Source organism: Erythrolamprus reginae, chromosome 1, assembly GCF_031021105.1.
Source record: "Erythrolamprus reginae isolate rEryReg1 chromosome 1, rEryReg1.hap1, whole genome shotgun sequence".
NCBI classification, from domain to species: domain Eukaryota; kingdom Metazoa; phylum Chordata; class Lepidosauria; order Squamata; family Dipsadidae; genus Erythrolamprus; species Erythrolamprus reginae.
This window is the reverse complement of record NC_091950.1, coordinates 412045584-412070078: the sequence shown is the minus strand read 5'-3', so window position 1 is coordinate 412070078 and position 24495 is coordinate 412045584. Positions and strand designations below refer to the sequence as shown.

At 44.2% G+C, this 24495-nt stretch overlaps 1 protein-coding gene across 2 annotated transcripts in view; it reads left to right on the top strand.

Moving 5' to 3' along the window:
- TNFAIP1 (TNF alpha induced protein 1) overlaps positions 1–23071 on the top strand; it is a 34320-nt gene extending 11249 nt beyond the window's left edge. For both annotated transcript variants that reach the window (XM_070735247.1, XM_070735248.1), the window contains exons 2-7: positions 3368–3720; positions 4695–4864; positions 9793–9882; positions 12852–12904; positions 15957–16152; positions 21999–23071. In XM_070735247.1, the coding sequence (XP_070591348.1) occupies positions 3507–3720; positions 4695–4864; positions 9793–9882; positions 12852–12904; positions 15957–16152; positions 21999–22220 (945 nt within the window). In that variant the 5' untranslated portion in view covers positions 3368–3506 and the 3' untranslated portion in view covers positions 22221–23071. The remainder of the gene's footprint in view (positions 1–3367; positions 3721–4694; positions 4865–9792; positions 9883–12851; positions 12905–15956; positions 16153–21998) is intronic.
- Positions 23072–24495: the final 1424 nt, after the last annotated feature.

The following is a 24495-nucleotide window of genomic DNA, read 5'->3' as shown; positions in this document are numbered from 1 at the left end:
TGGCCCTGTTTCCTCCCAGGAGATTCCTAGAGAGGCCCCACGGAAGCTTCTCCCCACCTTTTCTGGCCCTGTTTCCTCCCAGGAGATTCCTAGAGAGGCCCCACGGAGGCTTCTTCCTGCCTTTTCCAGTTACAGTTTCGGAGGCTCGGGTTTGTAAGTGGAAAATGATTCTTGAGAAGAGGCAAAAAAATCTTGAACACCCGGTTGTTATCTAGAAAAGTTCTTAAGTAGAGGCGTTTGTAGGTAGAGGTACCACTGTGTAAGTAACTGGGGAGGTCCGTTGGAACTTTGAGGGATCACTAAGGTCCCTCAACAGGTCATTAAGCGAGGACTGTCAGTACAACCTGCTCGAAAGTCCTGAAAAATAATTTCCTGGAAACACTTTCTTTCCTGCTCTAAAGGGAACTTGAACTTCAACCTGCCCTTACTTGTGTTTCCTGTAGAGGTGTGTCAAATGTGTGTACCAGCAGATCTCCAGAGAATACTCTGATACCAATAAATTAAAATTGGCTCTATTTTTGTGGCAGCGCTTCTGATCTCTTCTTATCACATGTTGACTAAACAATAACATGGTTTCATTGATTTTATTATTATTTATTGGATTTGTATGAAGGTGTTGCAGGATCCAGACAAGATGTTAGCATCCCAACTAAATTGGAGTCAAAGTACTCCTCAAAATTACTATCTATCTATCTATCTATCTATCTATCTATCTATCTATCTATCTATCTATCTATCTATCTATCTATCTATCCATTCATTCATTCATTCATTTATTTATTTATAAAATTTGTATGCCGCCCCTCTCCGTAGACTCGGGGCGGCTCACAGCAATAGTAGAAAACAGTGTACAATACAAATCTAATATTTAAAAAACTAAAAACCCATAATTAAAAAACATACACACAACATACCATACACAAATTATATAGGCCTGGGGAAGATGTCTCAATTCCCCCATGCCTGATGGCAGAGGTGGGGTCTTAAAAAGCTTACGAAAGGCAAGGAGGGTGGGGGCAATCCTAATCTCCGGGGGGAGCTGGTTTCAGAGGGTCGGGGCCGCCACAGAGAAGGCTCTTTCCCTGGGTCCCGCCAGCTGACATTGTTTAGTTGATGGGACCTGGAGAAGGCCAACTCTGTGGGACCTAATTGGGCGCTGGGATTCGTGCGGCAGAAGGCGGTCCCGGAGATATTCTGGTCCAATGCCATGAAGGGCTTTATAGGTCATAACCAACACTTTGAATTGTGACAGCCACTCTGTCTTATCAGGGTTGAGTTTGAGTCTGTTGACACCCATCCAGACCCTAACAGCCTCCAGGCACCAGAGCATCACTTCCACTGCTTCGTTGACTGGACATGGGGTGGAGATGTACAACTGAGTGTCATCAGCGTACTGATGATACCTCACCCCATGCCCCTGGATGATCTCGCCCAGTGGTTTCATGTAGATATTAAATAGCAGGGGGGAGAGGACCAACCCCTGAGGCACCCCACAAGGGAGAAGCCTAGAGGTCGACCTCTGACCCCGCACTAACACCGAGTGCGATCGACCAGAGAGGTAGGGGGAGAACCACTGAAGGACAGTGCCTCCCACTCCCAACCCCTCCAGCCAGTGCAGAAGGATACCATGATCGATGGTATCGAAAGCCGCTGAGAGGTCAAGAAGCACCAGGACAGAGGATAAACCCCTGTCCTGGGCCCACCAGAGATCATCCATCAACATGACCAAAGCAGTTTCCGTGACTACTGAGGGCCTAGATAATCAGCTTCTTCCAAGGACCATTGGAGCTGGAGAGCCACAACTTCTCAACAACCTTCCCCATAAAGGGAAGGTTGGAGACTGGACGATAGTTGTTGAGAATGGCTGGGTGCAGGGAAGGCTTGTTGAGGAGGGGGCGCACAAGTGCCTCCTTATAAGAAGCCGGAAAGGACCCCCTCCCCAAAGAAGCATTGACAATCTCCTGGACCCAGTTCCGTGTCACCTCCCTGCTGGCCAAAACCAGCCAGGAGGCACACGGATCCAGCAAACAGATGGCAGAACTCACAGCTCCAATGGCCTTGTCCACTTCATCAGGTGTCACCAGATCAAACTCTTCTCAGACAAATGGACAAGTGCGGGCTCCAGTCACCTCGACTGACTCATTGTCAGTCGACTCTGTTATCCAATCGGAGTCGAGGTCCGCCCGGATCTGAGCGACTTTATCAGCGAAAAATGTGTTAAAGTCCTCGGCACTACTCTGCAAGGGGTCCCCAACTCCCCACTAGTTAAGAAGGGAATGGGTCACTCTAAACAGAGCGGCCGGGCGAGATTCCACTGATGCAATCAAGGCGGCATGATACATGCCTCTTGCCGTCTTGAGCGCCACTTTGTAAGTCTTAATATGACCATGAAAAAGGCAACACTTCTAAGCCCCTTAGTCTCAGACCAATACTCAATTGCTCAGAGAGGAATACCATGTTGGGTGCATGCCCCCCCTCGTGAGTCGGACCCTGTACTACTTGAGTCAGGTCCATGGCTGTCATGGTGGCCATGAAGTCCTGCGCTAACCCAGAGGTTCTGCCGAGCGATGGTAGGTTAAAGTCCCCCAAGACAATAAGTCTGGGGAACCCCACCGCCCACCCGGCTACCTCCTCGAGCAGCACAGGCAGGGCTGTTGACATGCAGCTGGGAGGCAGGTACGTGAGCAACAAGTCCACCTGAACCCCTAAGTCCAACTTCACTAGGAGGGACTCACAACCCGCAATCTCTGGAGCAATGAGTCTATGCAGGCAAAGGCTCTCCCTGGCTATAATAGCCACTCCTCCCCCCCTTCCCTGGGGTCGAGGCTGATGCCATTTCTGGAACCCAGCTGGGCAAATTTCAGAGAGAGGAATTCCTCCCTCTGGGCCCAGCCAGGTTTCAGTCACACATGCCAGGTCGGCCTCCTCATTATTGCCGGAGCCATCTTGGGAAATCTGAATCTGAGTTTTCTACCCAGTTGAAAGTTCAAATCCCTTGTCTCCCCACCCACAAACTTGTCATGTTGCCCAGTCAGATTGTGCCAGCATGGCAGGTCCTTCCTCTGCTTCCGCCCAGGTGGCTGGGCATAGGATGGCCTTGAACCACTAAAAATAATGCTTTGCGGCTATATCTGTTCCCTCATGAGAATCACCCTTCCCAAGTTCCCATAAACATCAGGCCTTCTGTAGATAGTGTGCCAAGTCGTTAATTTATCCCCAACCTCTGCACCAACTTGACACCAGAAGGCTGAAAAAAACAGGCTTTCCCGCTGAGGGTGTTGTGTGAACCCAGCCCAAAACGATTATTTCACCCAACAACAGTGAAACAAATCTCTCTTTTTTTCCTTCTTCTCTCCTCTGCTTTTAGAGTCTCTCAGCTATTGGTCCTCCGTCTTTCGAGGTGTTCTTGAATCCAGTTGGAGATCCCCATAAAGTTTTCCCCTCCAACCACGGCGGAGTCGGTCAAGCCCACCCACTGCCGCGTTGTCATCTATTTGCAGAAGGAGATGTCCGGCGACACCTGCTTAACCACCCTCTGCCCTGCTTCGGGAGCGAAGCCGAAGAGGTGCAGCGCTAAAATCGGCACCCTTGGCAATAAGTACGTGCGGTTGAATGTCGGGGGCTCCTTGTATTACACCACTGTGCAGGTGCTGACACGCCATGACACCATGCTGAAAGCCATGTTCAGCGGAAGGATGGAGGTGCTCTCCGACAAGGAAGGTGTGTACAGATGAAAACCAGCAAAGCTGATAAATTAAATTATTAAATTATTAAATTAATTATTAAATCATTAAATTATTAAATTAATTGTTAAATTGTTAAATTATTAAATTAAATCAAATTATCAAATTATCAAATTAATTATCAAGTTATCAAACTATTAAACTAAACTATTAAATTATTAAACTATTAAATTATTAAATTATTAAATTAATTATTAAATCATTAAATTATTAAATTAATTATTAAATTGTTAAATTATTAAATTAAATCAAATTATCAAATTATCAAATTAATTCTCAAATTATCAAGTTATAAAACTATTAAACTAAACTATTAAATTATTAAACTATTAAATTATTAAATTAATTATTAAATCATTAAATTATTAAATTATTAAATTAATTGTTAAATTGTTAAATTATTAAATTAAATCAAATTATCAAATTATCAAATTAATTATCAAGTTATCAAACTATTAAACTAAACTATTAAATTATTAAACTATTAAATTATTAAATTAATTATTAAATTATTAAATTAATTATTAAATTATTAAATTAAAGCTGATAACCCTGTCAATCAAAACATGCCTCCAACTCCCTTTCTAATCTCAACTCTGTCATCAAGGATCATTTAGCCTTGTAAGTAGCCCCTTGATTCACGACCGTTCCTTTAAACCTAAACCGTTCCTTCTGGTCACATGGTCACCGTTTGAGACTTTCCCAGGAGTCTTCTGAGCATGCACATGCCCACACCCCTTCCCTACCTCCCCACGCATATGCACCCCCAATGCTGTCCCCCGCGCTGCCCTTTGGCACATGCGCCCAAGCTTTACTGAAGTCTGATAAGTAAAAAAAGACTAAGCAAGTTTTCCCGTTTCTACAAGTCTTCTTGGAACAAAACAAAGCTCTGCGGGATGGTTTTTCCGCCTGCTTTGCTTGGAAACCGAGGCCTGCGGTTTTCTTTCCCAGGTTGGATCCTGATCGACCGCTGTGGGAAGCATTTTGGAACCATCTTAAATTACCTTCGGGACAACACGGTCATTCTACCCAAGAACCGTCAGGAGATCAAGGAGCTGATGGCCGAAGCCAAATATTACCTCATCCAGGGCTTGGTGGACCTCTGTCAAAGTGCCTTGCAGGTAAGAGAGCTGCGCACCCTGAACAGGAAAAGCTTAAGAGAAGGAAGGGAACCTGGAGGTCATCCAGCTCAACCCTTTTACTCAAGGCAAGAATCCTACTCAAAAAAAAAAGTCCATGATAAGGGACAACTAGTGTATATTTAAAATTTGGGGGAGAAGGACAGACTATGGTCTACCATGTGTTCTGGTTTCTGGTAGAAATTCAGCAAGTGCAAATAACTTTTATCAAACACAACTTGGGTGTCCTCCTCGATCCACAGCTCACAATAGAGAACCATCTTTCAGCTGTGGCGAGGGGGGCGTTTGCCCAGGTTCGCCTGGTGCTCCAGTTGCGGCCCTATTTGGACCGGGAGTCACTACTCACAGTCACTCATGCCCTCATCACCTCGAGGTTCGACTACTGTAACGCTCTCTACATGGGGCTACCTTTGAAGAGTGTTCGGAAACTTCAGGTCGTGCAGAATGCAGCTGTGAGAGCAGTCATGGGCTTCCCACGGTATGCCCATGTTACACCAACACTCCGCAGTCTGCATTGGTTGCCGATCAATTTTCGGTCACAATTCAAAGTGTTGGTTATGACCTATAAAGCCCTTCATGGCATCGGACCAGAATATCTCTGAGACCGCCTTCTGCTGTACGAATCCCAGCGACCGATTAGGTCCCACAGAGTGGGCCATCTCCGGGTTCCGTCAACTAAACAATGCCGGTTGGTGGGCCCCAGGGGAAGAGCCTTCTCTCTGGCAGCCCCAATTCTCTGGAACCAGCTCCCCCCAGAGATTAGAACTGCCCCTACCTCCTTGCCTTTCGTAAACTCCTCAAAACCCACCTTTGTCGTCAGGCATGGGTGAATTGAGACATCTCCCCCGGGTCTATACAATTTATGTATGGTATGTTTGTATGTATGTTTGCTTAATAATGGTTTTTTTAAAATATTTTAAATTGTAAATTATTAGATTTGTTATGAATTGTTTTATTGTGCTGTGAGCCGCCCCGAGTCTACGGAGAGGGGTGGCATACAAATCTAATTAATAATAATAATAATAATAATAATAATAATAATAATAATAATAATATTTCATAAACAAAGAAACTCCATTTTATTCTCTTCTCTTCCGGTTATACACACATTTCATACTGGCGTATCTCTCCTGGCTCTGTAATCTCTCTTAATTGTATTCCTTACATTCCTTCTCCTGCTCTGCTAGACAAGATTTATTTCGTAAAAGCATGCTCACTAAAAAACAGACAGTTAATCACACAGAATACTTGGCTTACTTGGAGAGCGGCATAAAAAAATCAACATCTTTTTGTTCGGCAACGTTGTAACTCCACCCTTCTTCTTTACTAGTCCCATGACGTGCCAATTACCTCACCCGATTATTTAACCCATTCCTCTCCTTAATATCTTCTTCCAGACCTTTGCTCTCTACGTTTCTGAATTCTTCTGAATTTAGGATTAACCCAGCGAGCATCTGATTCTCCCTCGCTAGATCCTGAACTCATAGCCCCATCCTGTGGCTGGCCTCCCACCTGTTCTACTACCTGTAACCCCGGGCCCCCCACTACTTCATAAACACTATCTGAATCTGAGTCCTCAATATCTTCATCATCCTCCAACTGATCAAGATTATGTACAACACCATGTAAATTATAATTCTAGAGATGGGGGCCCTTGTGGACCCCCCATCCCTGAATTTGAGGGCTTCAAGCACCAACGCTACCCCGCCCCAATGTTCTGTAGTAAATATTTCAGATACTCTCTATTTTTTAAAAAGAAAATCATGTGTCTTCAGCCTTTAAAGCCTTCACTCTGTTAAAACATCTGAAGAGGTTCCTCAGATATCTGTTGGCGGCATTCTCATGCCTTTTTTGAGAAGTGTGGTGCAGGAGGTGGGAGATAAATTAACCATCAAAATTTTCTGCAATGGTGTCAAACTGGATGTCTTTGAGGGTCGGATCAGCTTTGTAGTTCTCCGCGGGCTGTGGGGGAGGAATAGGAGGAGAGATGGGACGGACACCTTCTGCAGCACTAAATGTGATGGGAGCCCCCCTGCACCTTATTTTGGGCTTCCCCAGCCTCCAGCAGCACTCTGCCAGCCAAAAACTGATCATATGGAGAGTTCCCGCAGGCCCCCCCCATGGCCGGTTTTCAGCCTTCCCAGACTCCAGCAGCAGTCTGCCGGCCAAAATCTGGTTGCATGGAGGGCTCCTGAGGGCCCCCCATGGCCCGTTTTCAGTTTTTCTAGCCTTGAGCAGCATTTGCTGGAAAAATACAGCAGTGATTTTCAACCTTTTTTGAGCCGTGACACATTTAGAAACATAGAAACATAGAAGTCTGACTGCAGAAAAAGACCTCATGATCCATCTAGTCTGCCCTTATACTATTTTCTGTATTTTATCTTACAATGGATCTATGTTTATCCCAGGCATGTTTAAATTCAGTTACTGTGGATTTACCAACCACGTCTGCTGGAAGTTTGTTCCAAGGATCTACTACTCTTTCAGTAAAATAATATTTTCTCATATTGCTTCTGATCTTTCCCCCAACTAACCTCAGATTGTGTCCCCTTGTTCTTGTGTTCACTTTCCTATTAAAACCACTTCCCTCCTGAACCTTATTTAATCCTTTGACATATTTAAATGTTTTGATCATGTCCCCCCTTTTCCTTCTGTACTCCAGACTATACAGATTGAGTTCATTAAGTCTTTCCTGATACGTTTTATGCTTAAGACCTTCCACCATTCTTGTAGCCCGTCTTTGGACCCATTCAATTTTGTCAATATCTTTTTGTAGGTGAGGTCTCCAGAACTGAACACAGTATTCCAAATGTGGTCTCACCAGCGCTCTATATAGCGGGATCACAATCTCCCTCTTCCTGCTTGTTATACCTCTAGCTATGCAGCCAAGCATCCTACTTGCTTTTCCTACCGCCCGACCACACTGCTCACCCATTTTGAGACTGTCAGAAATCACTACCCCTAAATCCTTCTCTTCTGAAGTTTTTGCTAACACAGAACTGCCAATACAATACTCAGATTGAGGATTCCTTTTCCCCAAGTGCATTATTTTACATTTGGAAACATTAAACTGCAGTTTCCGTTGCTTTGACCATTTATCTAGTAAAGCTAAATCATTTACCATATTAAAGACGCTTGCAGGAATATCAACCCTATTGCATGCTTTAGAGTCATCAGCAAATAGGCAAACCTTCCCTACCAAACCTTCCCCTATGTCACTCACAAACATATTAAAAAGAATAGGACCCAGAACAGACCCTTGTGGCACACTGCTTGTAACCTATCTGTGCTCAGAATATTCTGATGTCTACGCTTCAGCCAGCTGCAAATCCACTGAACTATCTAGGGATTAAGTCCAATTTCTTACATTTACAAAATCCTGGGGCACACCACTAACCAAAATGACACAAAATGACATTCTAATACAGTACATATTATACATATAGTTAATAATATAGTTTCTAAATGTATTTATACTCAGTGTGAAACCTGGGCTTGTTTCGATGAACACAAAAGGACAGAAATGGTAGAAACACACACACAAAGCTCTTCCTCAGCAGTTCTCAGTCTCTCTCTGTTTTTAATTTTTATCGCAGTCAAGTTTGAGAATCTCAGCTCACATAGATATGTGGTTAAAAACGGGAGCAATCTTTGTTGGCCAGAATGGGGAACTCCTTGACGACAGATAACCAAAAACTGTCCAAAGGAAGATCAGCAAACTTTAGCTTTAAACCACGATTAGAAATCGGGACCACGGGGAGGAGTAGCAGCTTCAACTACTCGCCACGGCCACACAATGACAAGTGCGCAGCAGCCCGAGCGGGGACCTTCCTGGGTGTGGATGAGAGGCAGCCTGCTATTGGTTCATCGCTAGTGGTCGGGATGAATCCTAGAAGGTGATTGGGTCAGTGACTGTTCCCTGGGCCCCCACGCTTCCTGTCGCTGATAGCTGGAGGGATTGGGAGGGGAATGTTTATGTTTGGATGGAGGCGGCTGGTGGCGGGCTGGATAAATGGCCTCTGTGGGCCGTAGTTTGGGGACCCATGTTTAATTTCCCTACGGCACACTTGACCATGTCTCTGGTCGAAAAACACTGAAATACAGGCTGCGCGGAGACCTCCCGAGTCCCTCCCCTGCAGTCCGTTTTTGGCCTCCTCAGCTTTCAGCAGCACTCTGCCAGCTAAAAACAGACCGCATGGAGGCCTCTCGAGCTGCCCCCCCATGGACCATTTTCACACCCCCAAGCCTCCAGTAGCACTCTACCCGCCAAAAACGGGCCACACCGAGGCCTCCTAAGGCCCCACCGCAGTCCGTTTTCAGCCTTCCCAGCCTCTAGCAGCACTCTGCTGGCCAAAAACGGTCTGCACACATCCCATTTTGGCCAGCAGAGGCACTGTGTGCTGGTCCTTTGATATTTTTCAGGCTGGCTTCATGGTCTGGATTTAAGCACCCCACGGGCCAGATCTGGTTTGACACCCCTGGTTTAAGATATAGATTATGTCCTTCAACAGCCGACTCCCAACATCAAAAGCAAAGGGAAAGATCAAAAGCAACATGAGAAAATATTATTTTACTGAAAGAGTAGTAGATCCTTGGAACAAACTTCCAGCAGACGTGGTAGATAAATCCTCAGTAACTGAATTTAAACATGCCTGGGATAAACATAGATCCATCCTAAGATAAAATACAGAAAATAGTATAAGGGCAGACTAGATGGACCATGAGGTCTTTTTCTGCCGTCAGACTTCTATGTTTCTATGTTTCTATCTTGGCAAAAAGAAAAATGGAAAATCCAGATGTGCTTTCTAACTTAAATCTTCATTTCTGCCATTCAGAACAATGAGATTCCAGAGGCAGCGGCAGTCTACCCTGCTTTTAATCTGTCCGAATGTGTGCAATTCTCTTTGCAGGACAAGAAAGAGACCTACTTCCCAATCTGCAATATCCCCGTCATCACGTCTCCGAAAGAGGAAGAGAGACTCATCGAATCAGCCATGAAGGTACTGAGTGGGGCATGAGGAGAGAATGAGCAGACAAAAAGGGGCCAATTCACAATTGCAGCTAGTCCTCAACATACGACCACAATGCAGCCCAGAAGCTGTTGCTAATTGAGAAAATTTGCTCAGCGGGTTTTGTCCCATCTTATGACTCCAAACGGACTCTGAACGGCTAACAATCAGAATATATATAACAATAAAAAGAGTTAAAATGTAATTTAAAAAATCAATAATAACAATAATATAAAAAACATACATACTTGCAATCAGCCTAATTCCAGGCCTGCCGGAAAAGCCAGGTCTTAGCGGCTTTCCGGAAGACTGGTAGGGTGGAGATAATGTGGATCTCTCAAGGCAGTTGGTTCCAAAGGGCCAGTGCCGCCACAGAGAAGGCTCTTCCTAGAGGTCCCGCCAGCCGACGTTGTTTGGCTGAAGGGACCTGGAGAAGGCCAACTTTGTGGACCCTTGCTGGCTGCAGCGAGGGAGGAGGCAGTCCCATAACTTCTTGCTTGTATCCTTACGATTTATATTAATTTTGTTTCCTGATTGCTTATTTGACCCCTATGACAATGATTAAGTGTTTTTTAACCTCATGATTCTTGACAAATATCTCTTTTCTTTTATGTACACTTAGAGCATATGCACCAAGAGAAATTCCTTGTGTGTCAATCACACTTGGCCAATAAAAAATTTATTTATTATTTATTATTTATTACTTAGATTTGTATGCCGCCCCTCTCCGAAGACTCGGGGCGGCTCACAACATGTAAAAAACAAATCATAAGCAATCAGACAGATTTAAAATATTTAAATATTTAAAAAACCCCATATGCTAACAGTCACACACACAGACATACCATGCATAAATTAAACGTGCCCGGGGGAGATGTTTCAGTTCCCCCATGCCTGACGGCAAAGGTGGGTTTTAAGGAGTTTACGGAAGGCAGGAAGAGTAGGGGCAGTTCTAATCTCCGGGGGGAGTTGGTTCCAGAGGGCCGGGGCCGCCACAGAGAAGGCTCTTCCCCTGGGGCCCGCCAACCGACATTGTTTAGTTGACGGGACCCGGAGAAGGCCCACTCTGTGGGACCTAATCGGTCGCTGGGATTCGTGCGGCAGGAGGCGGTCTCGGAGATATTCTGGTCCGATGCCATGAAGGGCTTTAAAGGTCATAACCAACACTTTGAATTGTGACCGGAAATTGATCGGCAACCAATGCAGACTGCGGAGTGATGGAGAAACATGGGCATACCTAGGTAGGCCCATGACTGCTCTCGCAGCTGCATTTTGCACGATCTGAAGTTTCCGAACACTTTTCAAAGAATTTTCAAATTCTATTCTATTCTACTCTACTCTACTCTATTCTATTCCAAGTACTCCTTTGCAAATTATTTCCTAAATTGGGGGATCTTAACTGGAACAGAAAGGGAAGAGGAACAATGGGGAATCCAATCTACTTTGCAGGGGACCCCCATTGTTAACTCTACCCACCCCCAGCAAATTGCCCCGTGTGTTCCTCCGCAAACGGCAGAGCCCAAAAATAATAAAAGTGGTTTTATCTGCCATAAACTTTAAAACCTTTGAGCCGAAAAGGGTAAACCACAAATATATCCTTCTTCTACCGGTAAATATCCTTCTTCAGATATTTATATGACCTCTAGGAGGTGTTGAATAGCATGGAAAATGTTGATGTTTAAAAGCTTAACGGAGCCTCCTTTTTCCTCTTCCTCATTCCTTTCTTTTTTTTTTTGTAAAATAATATTTATTGAATATGTACAAATATAAAAGACAGTACAGGACAGTATTGACAAAACAAGATGTTCATGTCATGCGCATAAGATCATCGTTTTCAGTAAAATCGAACATGCCACATCAAACAATAACACCAAACACCCCTCTTCCCCCCTCTCCCCCCCTGCCAGTTTGCAGCTATATTTTATTTTGTTTCATTTTCCCGGTTTTTGTATCAGTGAAATTCTTATCTCTTCAAGTTTACACAATTGTTAATCTCAGATTTCCTTTTCTAAATGTTGTGTTTGATTTTATAATTATTGTAGTTATATTTGATTTTGGTCTCCGAGAAGAAGTCAGCGAATAAATAAAATATTGCAATTGTTAAATAAATGTCTTTGTTCAGATCTTTATTTTTGTTTTTTATTTTATTTTATTTTATTTTTTTTCCTTATTTCTTTCCTTATCTTTCTCCCTTACGTTGGTCCAATTGTAGAACTTATCCCATGGGGCTGTGTTTTTTGTTTCCATGTTATCTTTCAATTTTTGTGTTAGAGATTAAGATGCCATGAGAAAGGTTCAAATTCCCAGCCACTGATAAGAAGACAAGTGGCTGAGATTTGGCTGGCTTCATATGTGGTGCCAAGCCAGGCTTTGGGGTGACTATGGCTTGGAGCAGATGATGCTTTAGCCATCCCCCACCCCCATTATTCGCTCAAGGACCACACCAAAACCGGGGTGAAGATCCTTATGTTAGAGGTTTTGGGGTTTTTTAAAGGATAAAATCCCAGCGACCGGTTAGGTCCCACAGAGTTGGCCTTCTCACGGTCCCGTTGGTCAGACAATGTTGTCTGCCGAGGCCCAGGGTAAGAGCCTTCTCTGTGGTGGCTCCGGCCCTCTGGAATCAGCTCCCTCCAGAGATTTGCACTGCCCACACCCTCCTCACCTTTCGCAAGAGCCTCAAGACTCTTTATCAACCAGCCTCAGGCATGGGGCAATTAGATCAAGCCCCCTTCTCCTGTTTATGAGATGTAATGTGTGGTTGTGAATATGTATTTTATCTTAGGATAGATATATGTTTATCCCAGGCATGTTTAAATTCAGTTACTGTGGAATTACCAACCACGTCTGCTGGAAGTTTGTCCCAAGCATCTACTACTCTTCCAGTAAAATAATATTTTCTCACGTCGTTTTTTCATCTGCCTGCACTGACACCCCTTTTTTTTCTCACCGCTTTTTTTCAGCCAGTGGTGAAGCTCCTTTATAACCGAAGTAACAACAAGTACTCCTACACAAGGTAAAAAACTTCACTTCTGGGCCAATTTTTTTGATTGATTGATTGATCAATTGGATTTATATGCTACCTCTCTCCGAGGACTTGGAACAGCTTACAGGAGGAGGAGAAGGAAGAAGAGGAGGAGGAGGACAGTCGCTGCCCAGAGCAAAGGGAGCGTTTCTTTTCTCTGGACACTGGCAGAGGTTTATTCCCTCTCCAAGCGCCCAGAGAAAGGAAAATGCTTTGTTTGCTCTGGACTCAAAGCCTCCTTAAGCACCACCGAAAGGCTCCTCTAGCAGCCCAGAAAAGCCCGTGATGGCCCGGATTAAAGGGGGAATGGCAGGAAACTGGCCGAGCCTTCGTACCGCTTTCAAATTTCCTGGGAAATTTTTCCAGGCTCGGGGTCTTAAGTAGAAAATGGTTCTTAAGAAGAGGCAAAAACTCTTGAACACCTGGTTGTTATCTAGAAAAGTTCTTAAGTAGAGGCGTTCTTAAGTAGAGGTACCACTGTATAATAAAACTTTCAAACGGCAGTCAAGATTATTTTGCCACTGACTAACATTTTATTGCATTTTTGCATCTTATCTATCTTGACACGACAATTCTCTGGTCAAAGTTCAAGGTAAAATCATATTAACTGTAGTAGTAGCAGTAAAAATGAAGCTACTGCTGTTTAAAGTAAATAAGATCGCTGCAGTTAACAATAAGAAATCACAGCTAAGGATTAACTGGTGTTTGGACATAAATTCCCCAGTTTTATAATCCATCTGTGACGGGGCAGAATGTCAAGCTAGGTTTCTTGGCCAACAAGCAGGTACTGTGATATTCCAGTTAGCCCTTGACCTACGACAGTCAATGCCATCTTATTTCTTTTATTATTTTTCTAATTTGAACCCTTTTTTTTTTGCTTTTTTGCATGTCCACCACATATGATAATATATGTGCCATATGCATTTTGACATTTCCAGCATCAGGGTGATATTTTATTTTTTATTATTATTATTATTTATTAGATTTGTATGCCACCCCTCTCTGTAGACTTGGGGCGGCTTACAGCAATGATAAAAACAATATATAATAACAAATCTAATAGTTGGAATCTAAAATAAGAATAATACATTTAAAAAGTCTAAAAAACAAGACACCCCAATATATAAAAACATACATACAGTCATCATACACAAAAACTACATAGGCAGGGGGAGATGTTTCAGTTCCCCCACGCTTGACGGCAGAGGTGGGTTTTAAGGAGTTTACGAAAGGCAAGGAGGGTGGGGGCAGTTCTAATCTCTGGAGGGAGCTGATTCCAGAGGGTCGGAGCCACCACAGAGAAGGCTCTTCCCCTGGGTCCTGCCAAACGACATTGTTTAGTTGACAGGACCCAGAGGAGACCAACTCTGTGGGACCTAACCAGTCACTGGGATTCGTGTGGCAGAAGGCGGTCTCGTAGATACCCTGGTCCAGTGCCATGAAGGACTTTATAGGTAATGACCAACACTTTGAATTGTGACCGGAAACTGATCAGCAACCAATGATTTGATACTTTTGCAAGCCTTGCTGGTGCTAGGTGCCATCTGTAGAACATCTTGCGTTGATTTTTCGCCAAGCACATCTAAAGCGTAGCCATCTCTTTCTCTGCAGACGGAAACATTCAGACAATAGCTGCAGGTAGTCCTCAACTTACGACCGGAATTGAGCCTGAAATTCCTGTTGTTAAGTGAGACGTTTCTTAAGGTTATTTTACCCCATTTTACAATGTTGCTCACCATACCTGTTAAACGGAATCACTGCAGTTGATAAGTGAGTAACCCGGTTGTTAAACGAGTCTGGTTTCCCCATTGACTTCGTTTGTCAGAAGGTCCCAAAACGGGATGGATCATGTGACCTTAGGAAACGGCAGCGGTCATCATTATGAACCATGGTCTGAATTTTGATCACATGACCATGGGGACGTTTTGTCTCACCCTGGTCTGCTTGGACTACTCAAAATGTGGGGAATTTGCCTCCAAGGCAAACTCCCCTTTCCCATTCTCACAATACACACTCCACCAAATCTTTTCCCCCCCACTTTGGGTCAGAAGTGATGAAGCCCCCATTCAGATGCTTGGCAACTGGTTCATACCTATGACGGTTGCAGTGTCCCAGGATCATGTGATAAACCTTTTGCGACCTTCCGACAAAGGACAGGTTTTAATAAATTTATTTAATAGATAATGAAATAAATTTATTTAATACATTTATTTATTTATTTATTGGATTTGTATGCCGCCCCTCTCCCCAGACTCGGGGCGGCTAACAACAATGATAAAAACAGCATGTAGAAATCCAATTAATAAAACAACTAAAAACCCTTATAATAAAACCAAACATACACATAAACATACCATGCATAACTTTTAATGGCCATGGGGGAAGGAATATCTTAACTCCCCCATGCCTGGTGGCATAAATGAGTCTTGAGTAATTTACGAAAGACAGGGAGGGTGGGGGCAGTTCTAATCTCCGGGGGGAGTTGGTTCCAGAGGGCCGGGGCCGCCACAGAGAAGGCTCTTCCCCTGGGGCCCGCCAAACGACATTGTTTAGTTGACGGGACCCGGAGAAGGTCAACTCTGTGGGACCTTATTGGTTGCTGGGATTCGTGCGGTAGCAGGCGGTTCTGGAGGTAATCTGGTCCCATGCTACGTAGGGCTTTAAAGGTCATAAACAACACTTTGAATTGTGACCGGAAACTGATAGGCAGCCAATGCAATCCACAGAGTGTTGAAGAAACGTGGGCGAATCTTGGAAGCCCCACGATGGCTCTCGCAGCTGCGTTCTGCACGATCTGAAGTTTCCGAACACTCTTCAAAGGTAGCCCCATGTAGAGAGCGTTGCAGTAGTCAAACCTCGAGGTGATGAGGGCATGAGTGACTGTGAGCAATGATTCCCTGTCCAAATAGGGCCGCAACTGGTGCACCAGGCGGACCTGGGCAAACGCCCCCCTCGCCACAGCCGAAAGATGATGAATAAAGATAATAAATAAAGCCAGTGCTACTCTTTCTCACCCCCGCCCCCTCTTCTTCCCCCACTCCAGCACCTCGGACGACAATCTCCTGAAGAACATCGAACTCTTCGACAAGCTCTCGCTCCGGTTCAACAGGAGGGTTCTTTTCATCAAGGACGTCATCGGGGACGAGATCTGCTGCTGGAGTTTCTTTGGCCAGGGGCGGAAGCTGGCCGAAGTCTGTTGCACCTCCATCGTTTACGCCACGGAAAAGAAGCAGACGAAGGTAACTGGCGATTGTTCTGGCCCTAATCCCCAAACACGACAAACCCTCTGAATCTTAAATCAATGGTTCTGTTATTAGGAGTGCCATCAGCTACGGCAAAAAGTTTCTCCCTCCCTGCAGGCTAAGATGTCTGTCTAGCAAGGAGATGAATACCGTATTTTTGGAGTATAAGATGCACCTTTTTCCTCCCTAAAAGAGGCTGAAAATTCAGGCGCATCTGAGTCCTTGGGGATTGGGCAGCATAGAAGTCTAAATACATACATGCATACATACATACACACTTTTTTGAAGTTTCCCCCCCCCCCAGCCCTAACTAGGTGCTAAGGACCTTCCCAGCTCTTACTTTGCAGGTTCTTTCATTGTTACTCTCTGCGAAGAATGTTTTCCAAGCCCTAAGTCTTTGCAGGATTTTTTCCCATTGTTCTACTTGCTCTGAACGTTTCTTTCCAGCCCTAACCAGGTGCTAACAATGTTCCCAACTCTTACACGCTTGCAAATTCTTTCATTGTTACTCTTTACAAAGAATGTTTTCCAAGCCCTAAGTCTTTACAGGTTTTGTTTTTCATTGTTATACTTGTTCCGAATGCTTCTTTCCTGCCCTAACCAGGTGCTAATGATGTTCCCAGCTCTTACTGGCTTGCAAGCTCTTTCATTGTTACTCCCTCTGAATAAGGTTTTTTTTAACGCTCTCACCGAGGGATAAAATAATGTGCTGAAACTGACCAGACTAAGGATGCTAGCCAGATAAATATCTGGTAAGCAGATTGTTTTCCCTATTTTCCTCCCCCAAAACTAAGGTGCGTCTTATACTCCAAAAAATACGGTAGTTGTCTGCCACATCTATTCATCTCTGCCCCCATCTGCCTTTTATCCCCAGAGCTAAGGTGGGGCTTCATTAGCAGTGGTGGTTTTTCCGTCCCAAGGACAGATTTCCACTGCTCCCCTTTCCTCTGCCTTCTGTGCATCCGCGCATCATCTTCCATGGTGGGTTGTTACTGGTGTGGTCCAGAGTGTGGTATCGGTAGGAACACACTGATGATTCAATTTTCAGTGATTTTTTTCCCCCCGGCGTGTCTGTCTGGAAGAAGCCTTCAGCTGTGCTTCGGATGAAGAATGAAGCCGCCCTGTGTTTCCGGAGAAGGGCAGCATATAAATCTAATAAGAAAGAGGGGGGGGGAAGGAAGGAAGAGAAAGAAAGAAAGAAAGAAAGAAAGAAAGAAAGAAAGAAAGAAAGTAAGTAAGTCAGCATTAAGATGAGGGCCAGAGAGGTGCACCTGGTGGGACCCAGAAGAAGGGTCTTCTCTGTGGTGGCTCCCTCTTTCCCTGGGACATCATCCCGACAGAGATTAGAATGGCCTCCACTCTGGCACTCTTCCGGAAGGTGCTGAAGACCTGGTTCTGCCAGTGGGCCTGGGGAACCCAGAGCAGGATGGAGCTCATTAAATGGCTCGTGTGAGGTGCTATTGCCGGGTTGGGGGTGGGTGGGTGATTTTAGTATATAATTTATTATATGACTTCTTTTATTAGTTTTATTGTTTTTATGTTGGGTTTTATATGACGTAAGCCACCTTGGGCCGCCCTCAGCGAATAGGCGGCAATATAAATTCCTAAAATAAAATAATAAAATAAAAAATAATAACATAAAATAATAGATAAGGTAAAATAAATAAAAATAAGAAATAAAAATATAACAAAATAATGTGATAAAATAATATAAAATTAAAATAAAATAATAAAAAATAATTAATAAACTAAAATTAAATTAAAATAAAATAAAAAAGTAAAATATAAAATAAAATATAAATAAAATAAAAATACACTGCTCAAAAAAAAAATAAAGGGAACACTTAAACAACACAATGTAAATCAGACTTCTGTGAAATCAAACTGTCCACTTAGGAAGCGACGCTGATTAACAATCAATTTCACATGCTGTTGTGCACATTCAACTTTGCACAGAACAAAGTATTCAATGAGAATATTTCATTCATTCAGATCTAGGATGTGTCATTTGAGAGTTCCCTTTATTTTGGGGGGCAGCATACATACATACATACATACATACATACATACATACATACATGTGCTTTTTACTCCTCCAGCGTCCATGTCACAGGAGGGATGGGCCAGGGTGCTGAAAGGCATGCTCCGAAATAGAGATCGCATTGGGATGTTTGGCAGCTGGCCAGCTTTTTCCTTGACTCCGTTGAATGGGAATCTACCAGGAAATCTAACTTTCCTTGGGAGTGGATGTCGCTTGGCTGGCCACCCGTTTAGATAGCTGGAAAGAAGACTGGGCAGGCTCTTGGAGGCCTACCAGTTGCAACTGCTATCGGTTGCAGTTGGATGCCTTCTAAATTGCAGAGACCCGTTCTTAAATCCAGATACTGGAGACCGTGTCCTGCTTTCCCGTTCCCGACTCACGTAGACAGTTGCTATGGTATCTCTCTCGGTTTATTCAAGGCCAAAATATAATAGCATGCAAACTAAAACAAGAATCTCGGATGCTTCCCTGAGTGAGTTGCTTTCAAATAGGAGCAAGGAGAATAGTCCGTCCAAAGCTCAGGTCACCCAAGTGGTCGGCCAGTTGACAAGACAGAAGCTCAAGGTTTCTTACACAAACAGGCGTGTCACACAAGAGCCGGAAATCAGATGTTGCTTGCAATAAAGGGAACATGGGTCAGAGCTACTTCTTAAATCAGGCTGTAGACAGCTGTTACGCATCAAGAAATGTATTCCCTCCCTTGGCAAGTAGCCCTGATAGAATGATGTTTATTTATTTTATTATTTATTTATTTATTAGATTTGTATGCCGCCCCTCTCCGAAGACTCGGGGCGGCTAACAACAATATAAAAAGACAATGTAAACAAATCTAATATTAAAAATAATCTTTTAAAACCCCAATTTAAAGAACCACTCATACATACAAGCATACCATGTATAAATTCTATAAGCCTAGGGGGAAGGGAAATTTCAATTCACCCATGCCTAACGACAGAGGTGGGTTTTAAGGAGCTTGCGAAAGGCAAGGAGGGTGGGGGCAACTCTGATATCTGGGGGGAGCTGGTTTCAGAGGGTCGGGGCCGCCACAGAGAAGGCTCTTCTCCTGGGTGCCGCCAAATGACATTGCTTAGTCGACGGGACCCGGAGAAGGCCAATTCTGTGGGACCTAACCGGTCGCTGGGATTCGTGCGGCAGAAGGTGGTCCCGGAGATATTTTGGTCCGATGCCATGAAGGGCTTTATAGGTCATAACCAACACTTTGAATTGTGACCGGAAATTGATCGGCAACCAATGCGGACTGCGGAGTGTTGGTGTAACATGGGCATGCCTTGGGAAGCCCATGATTGCTCTCGCAGCTGCATTCTGCACGATCTGAAGTTTCCGAACACTTTTCAAAGGTAGCCCCATGTAGAGAGCGTTGCAGTAATCGAACCTCGAGGTGATGAGGGCATGAGTGACTGTGAACAGTGACTCCCGGTCCAGATAGGGCCGCAACCGGTGCACCAGGCGGACCTGGGCAAATACCCCCCTCACCACAGCTGAAAGATGTTTCTCTAATGTGAGCTATGGATCGAGGAGGACGCCCAAGTTGCGGACCCTCTCTGAGGGGGTCAATAATCCCCCCCCCAGGGTTATGGACGGACAGATGGAATTGTCCTTGGGAGGCAGAACCCACAGCCACTCCATCTTATCCAGGTTGAGTTTGAGTCTGTTGACACCCATCCAGACCCCAACAGCCTCCAGACACTGGCACATCACTTCCACTGCTCTACTCTTCACTCTATTTGCTGGGTGCATATCAGCCCTGCAGGTAAATCAGACTGGATCACGGGTGTCAAACTCGCAACGCCACGATGCCATCACGTGACGTTTCGTGATGTTTTTCCCATTCACGGAGCTGAGGAGGGTGTGGTCTGCGCATCACAACAGCACTGAGAAAAATTGACTTATGACTGTGTCAAAGTTGCAACCTTGGCAGCCTTCCCTGCGATCATGGGATCAAAATCCAGATGCTTGGCAACTGGTTCATATTTATGACCATTGTAGTGCCCCAGAGTCATGTGATCAAATATTATTTTACTGAAAAAGTAGTAGATGCTTGGAACAAACTTCCAGGAGACGTGGTTGGTAAATCCACAATGACTGAATTTAAACATGCCTGGGATAAACACATATCCATCCTAAGATAAAATACAAGAAATAGTATAAGGGCAGACTACATGGACCATGAGGTCTTTTTCTGCCGTCAGTCTTCTATGTTTCTCTATGTTTCTATCATTTTTTGCTAACTCCTGACACGCCAAGTCAACGGGGTAGCCAGTTTCACTTAACAACTGGGTTAGTAGCTTATCAACTGCAGTGATTCATGTAACAACTGTGGCAAGGAAGGTCGTAAAATGGGAGAAAAACTTGCTTAACAAACGTCTCCCTAAACAAGAAAAAGTTTGGGATTAACCGTAGTCATAGGCTGAGGACTACCTGTACTTTTGAAACCTATCCTGGGGACTAGTGTATTGCGCCTAACAAGTGGCCATTCTGGGGGGGTCATGATGGCTTTCAGCCCCCTGATTCTTCTAAGATATGAGGGTTACAAGCAGGCAAGGGTTCCTTGTCTCCGGCCCTCATTGGTAGCCTACAAGCCGGAATGCTAAATTGGGCTTGCCGCAGCGGATCATGAGTTCTTGCGGGACCAGTGTGATTTTGCTGCTGCACCTGTGGAAGTAGCAAACTTGGGCACGGAGCTGCAGGTAAAACCTTGCCGGAACACGGGCGCAATTTTGCTACCTCCACAGGTGCAGCAGCAAAATCGCGCTGGTCCCGCAAGAACTTGTGAGCCGCCGCGGCGAGCCCGATTTAGCGTTCTGGCTCATAGCCCACTGCTGCCGGCGCTACTGGTGCACTCCCGTAGACTGGCGCGGGTATGTCCAGTGAGTGGGCACATGCACATCATGAGATTCGGAAGCAAAATCTTGCATGAGGACGCTCGTGTTTGTGAGATTCCACTGATTTTTGGTGCTTTCTTTTCTTCTACGCATGCGCGGAAGCCAAAACATCGAAAATCAGCAAAACCTCACGCGGACAAGCGTCCTTGCGTGGGATTTTGCTTCCGGCGCATGCGCAGAAGCCAAATCTCATGCGGGCACACATCAGGGAGGCAGAGATGCAAGTATATCTCCATTTCCACTACCGCGCTATTGTGTCGCCCGTACCAGGCATAGTTCCCTCTAAGCTGAGCAGTGAGCAATCGCTCACTTAAAAATCATCATCAACTCAGAGTTTTCCAAACCTGCCCAGAAGCCGAGAGGGAAAGAGTGAGAGGGAAGGAGAGAGAGAGGAAGAGAGGAAGAAAGACAAACAGATTGAAAAAAGAGAGGAAGAAAAAGAATGGGAGTAAGGAAGAGAGAAAGAAAATCAAAATCTAGTTTGAAAGTAGCTCAACTATTTAAGTGGCATTTTGATATTGATAGAGTTGCCCTATTATGAGCTCACTGTTATAGACACACAGTACAGTATTTTATTTTGAAATTCTCTGAGGCAAAACAGGGTGGGTTTTTAATTTGTTTGTTTGTTTGTTTGTTTGTTTATCTATCTGTCTATCTATCTATCTATCTATCTATCTATCTATCTATCTATCTATCTATTTATTATTTCTGTGCCGCCCAGTCCCAAAGGGACTGCCGCTCAGACACTATACTTTTCTGCCCACCCCCCAAAAAAATTAGAGGGAACACTGGTACCAGGTACAAACCACTACTGGTTACAAGTGATGTTATGTGTGAGGGGGGCCGAACGAAACCACCGCTCCGCTTTTCCAAAGCTGCTGTCTTCTTTTCCCCTCCAGGTCGAATTCCCCGAGGCCCGCATCTACGAGGAAACGCTCAACATCCTGTTATACGAGACTCCCCGGGTGCCTGACAACTCCCTGCTGGAGGCCACGAGCCAAAATCGGAGCCAGGCCTCCCGTGGAGAAGACGAGGAAGGAAACTTCGAGCCCCGCGAACGCGTCAGGCGCATTCACGTCAAGCGATACAGCACCTACGATGACCGGCAGATAGGCCACTAGGGTCCCAAGGGACCCGCCCAGAGCCCCTCCTTCCACCTGGACCGCGGACACGTAGCTTCGGCACTGGGGTCCCCTCGTGCGGGCCCGAATCTTACAGGAGGGCAGCTTACATTTCTGCCACACTGCGGTATAGTTTGCAAAACGTTTCTTCCCCGATGGAAGGCAACCTTGTGGGTTTGCAGCCGTCCCTTGGCTGTTCCATGTGGAATTCAACGGGGGTCCTTCTCTGCTTCGAGACTGTTCCCGTAGACCTTAAAAACAAAAATCCAGATGCTGAGACCAAAGAGTCACACTGAAACACTACACTGCGACGACAAAACACTACAGTTTTATAGGCCCCGATCCCCATTCCCAGAGAAGACCTGGATAGCTGTGACTGTTTTTTTTTGCTCTTTTAGCAGAATGTAGGTTTTTAAAAAACTTTTGCCATAACTAAGAACTTCTGATGCCACCTCGGCTAGAATCCTTGGGGCTCAATGTTGCTGGGAATAACTGGAAATCAACTTCATCCTGGGAAAAAAATCTGTCTTAGTTCTTGATTCTTACTGATATGTTTGTGGAGAAATTTGAAGGGATATACTGGGTGTGCATAGTAGTCCTCTACTTACAACCACAATTGACTGAGATCGGTTGTTTTCTTACAGACTTTTCATTACCCAAACTAGGTAACATCATCAATGCTAGTCACTAGTTATTCACATGGATGAGGTTACCTAGTTTGATGATGAATGTATTTATGATGACTATGATAATTATCACTTATATCTTTTATGTACACTGAGAGCTTATGCACACAAGACAAATTCCTTGTGTGTCCAATCACACATGGTCAATAAAGAATTGAATTCCTATTCTATTCTATATTCTTTTATTTCTATTCTATTCTCTATTCTATTCTTTATTCTAATTCTACTCTGTTCTCTATTCTATTTTAATTCTATTCTATATTCTATTTTAATTCTATTCTATTCTCTATTCTATTTATTCTAATTCTACTCTGTTCTTTACTCTATTTTAATTCTATTCTATATTCTATTTTATTTCTATTCTGTTGTGTTCTCTATTCTTTATTCTAATTCTATTCTATATTCTATATTTTATTTCTATTCTATTCTCTATTCTAATTCTACTCTATTCTCTATTCTATTTTAATTCTATTCTATATTCTGTTTTATTTCTATTCTGTTTTCTATTCTTGTATTCTCTATTCTAATTCTATTCTATATTCTATTTTAATGCTATATTCTATTTTAATTCTATTCTCTATTCTATTGTATTCTCTATTCTATTATTTATTCTGATTATATTCTACAGTATATTGTATTCTCTATTCTGTTGTATTCTCCTGTTCTGTTCTGTTCTGTTCTGTTCTAGTCTTTGGCTACGGAAAAATCTGCAAGAAAACAACTAAGCTCAGAGCATCAAGGACCCTTCATTTTAATCCTGAGCTACAAATACTCACCTTCGTTGATACAGTTGAGCTCAACATTTTCTGTTCCTAAGCAAGACAGTTGTTGAGATGTGCTACATTTTGCGAGCTTTCTCGCCACAGTTGTTCAATCCTTCCAGTCAATTCCAGTCCCTTCCAGTCAATTCCAGCAGTGTTGGGCTGCCCCCAGTGCAGCTGGGATCGCCGATCCGGTAGCGGAAATGGTGATGTGTGTGCATCTACATGTCCCTACCAATTTCTCAAATTCTTGCATGGAGGTTTGTACACTCGCCACTGCCTGCCCACACACAACACCGGCTTCCTAGACCGATCCAGTAAGAAAGGTAAGTGTGGCCTTTCAATAAGGTATGAATACTTCAGTTCCCAGAATTCCTCAACCAGCCATCTTGGCTATGGAATTCTGGGAGCTGAAGTCTTCATATCCTACAGAAGCTAAAGTTGAGAAGCACTGCCCCGAACGTTAGACCATCATTCCCAACGGAGTGGCCTCTGCGTGTATGGATTACAACTCCCATGGTTCCTGGTCACTACATCATGCTGGCTAGGAGTTGTAGATCCAGCAGGTGGAACTGCAGGTTTTATAAAGTCAACCTTGTCAAACAATTCTGGGAAGATGGGAGAAAAGCCATACGTTATTCTTTGAGATTTAGAAAAGGATATTTTTCTAGAATGCCCAGAATCAGAGGTAGGTTCCTACCGGTTTGGACCGGTTCTATAGAACCGTTAACTTGGCAGTCACTAGAATAGGCAGTGACCCAGGCCTGCCATGTCCCTGAACTAGTTCTGGGTCATTCTTTGTCATGTGGACCAGGTGTCCACTTGCCT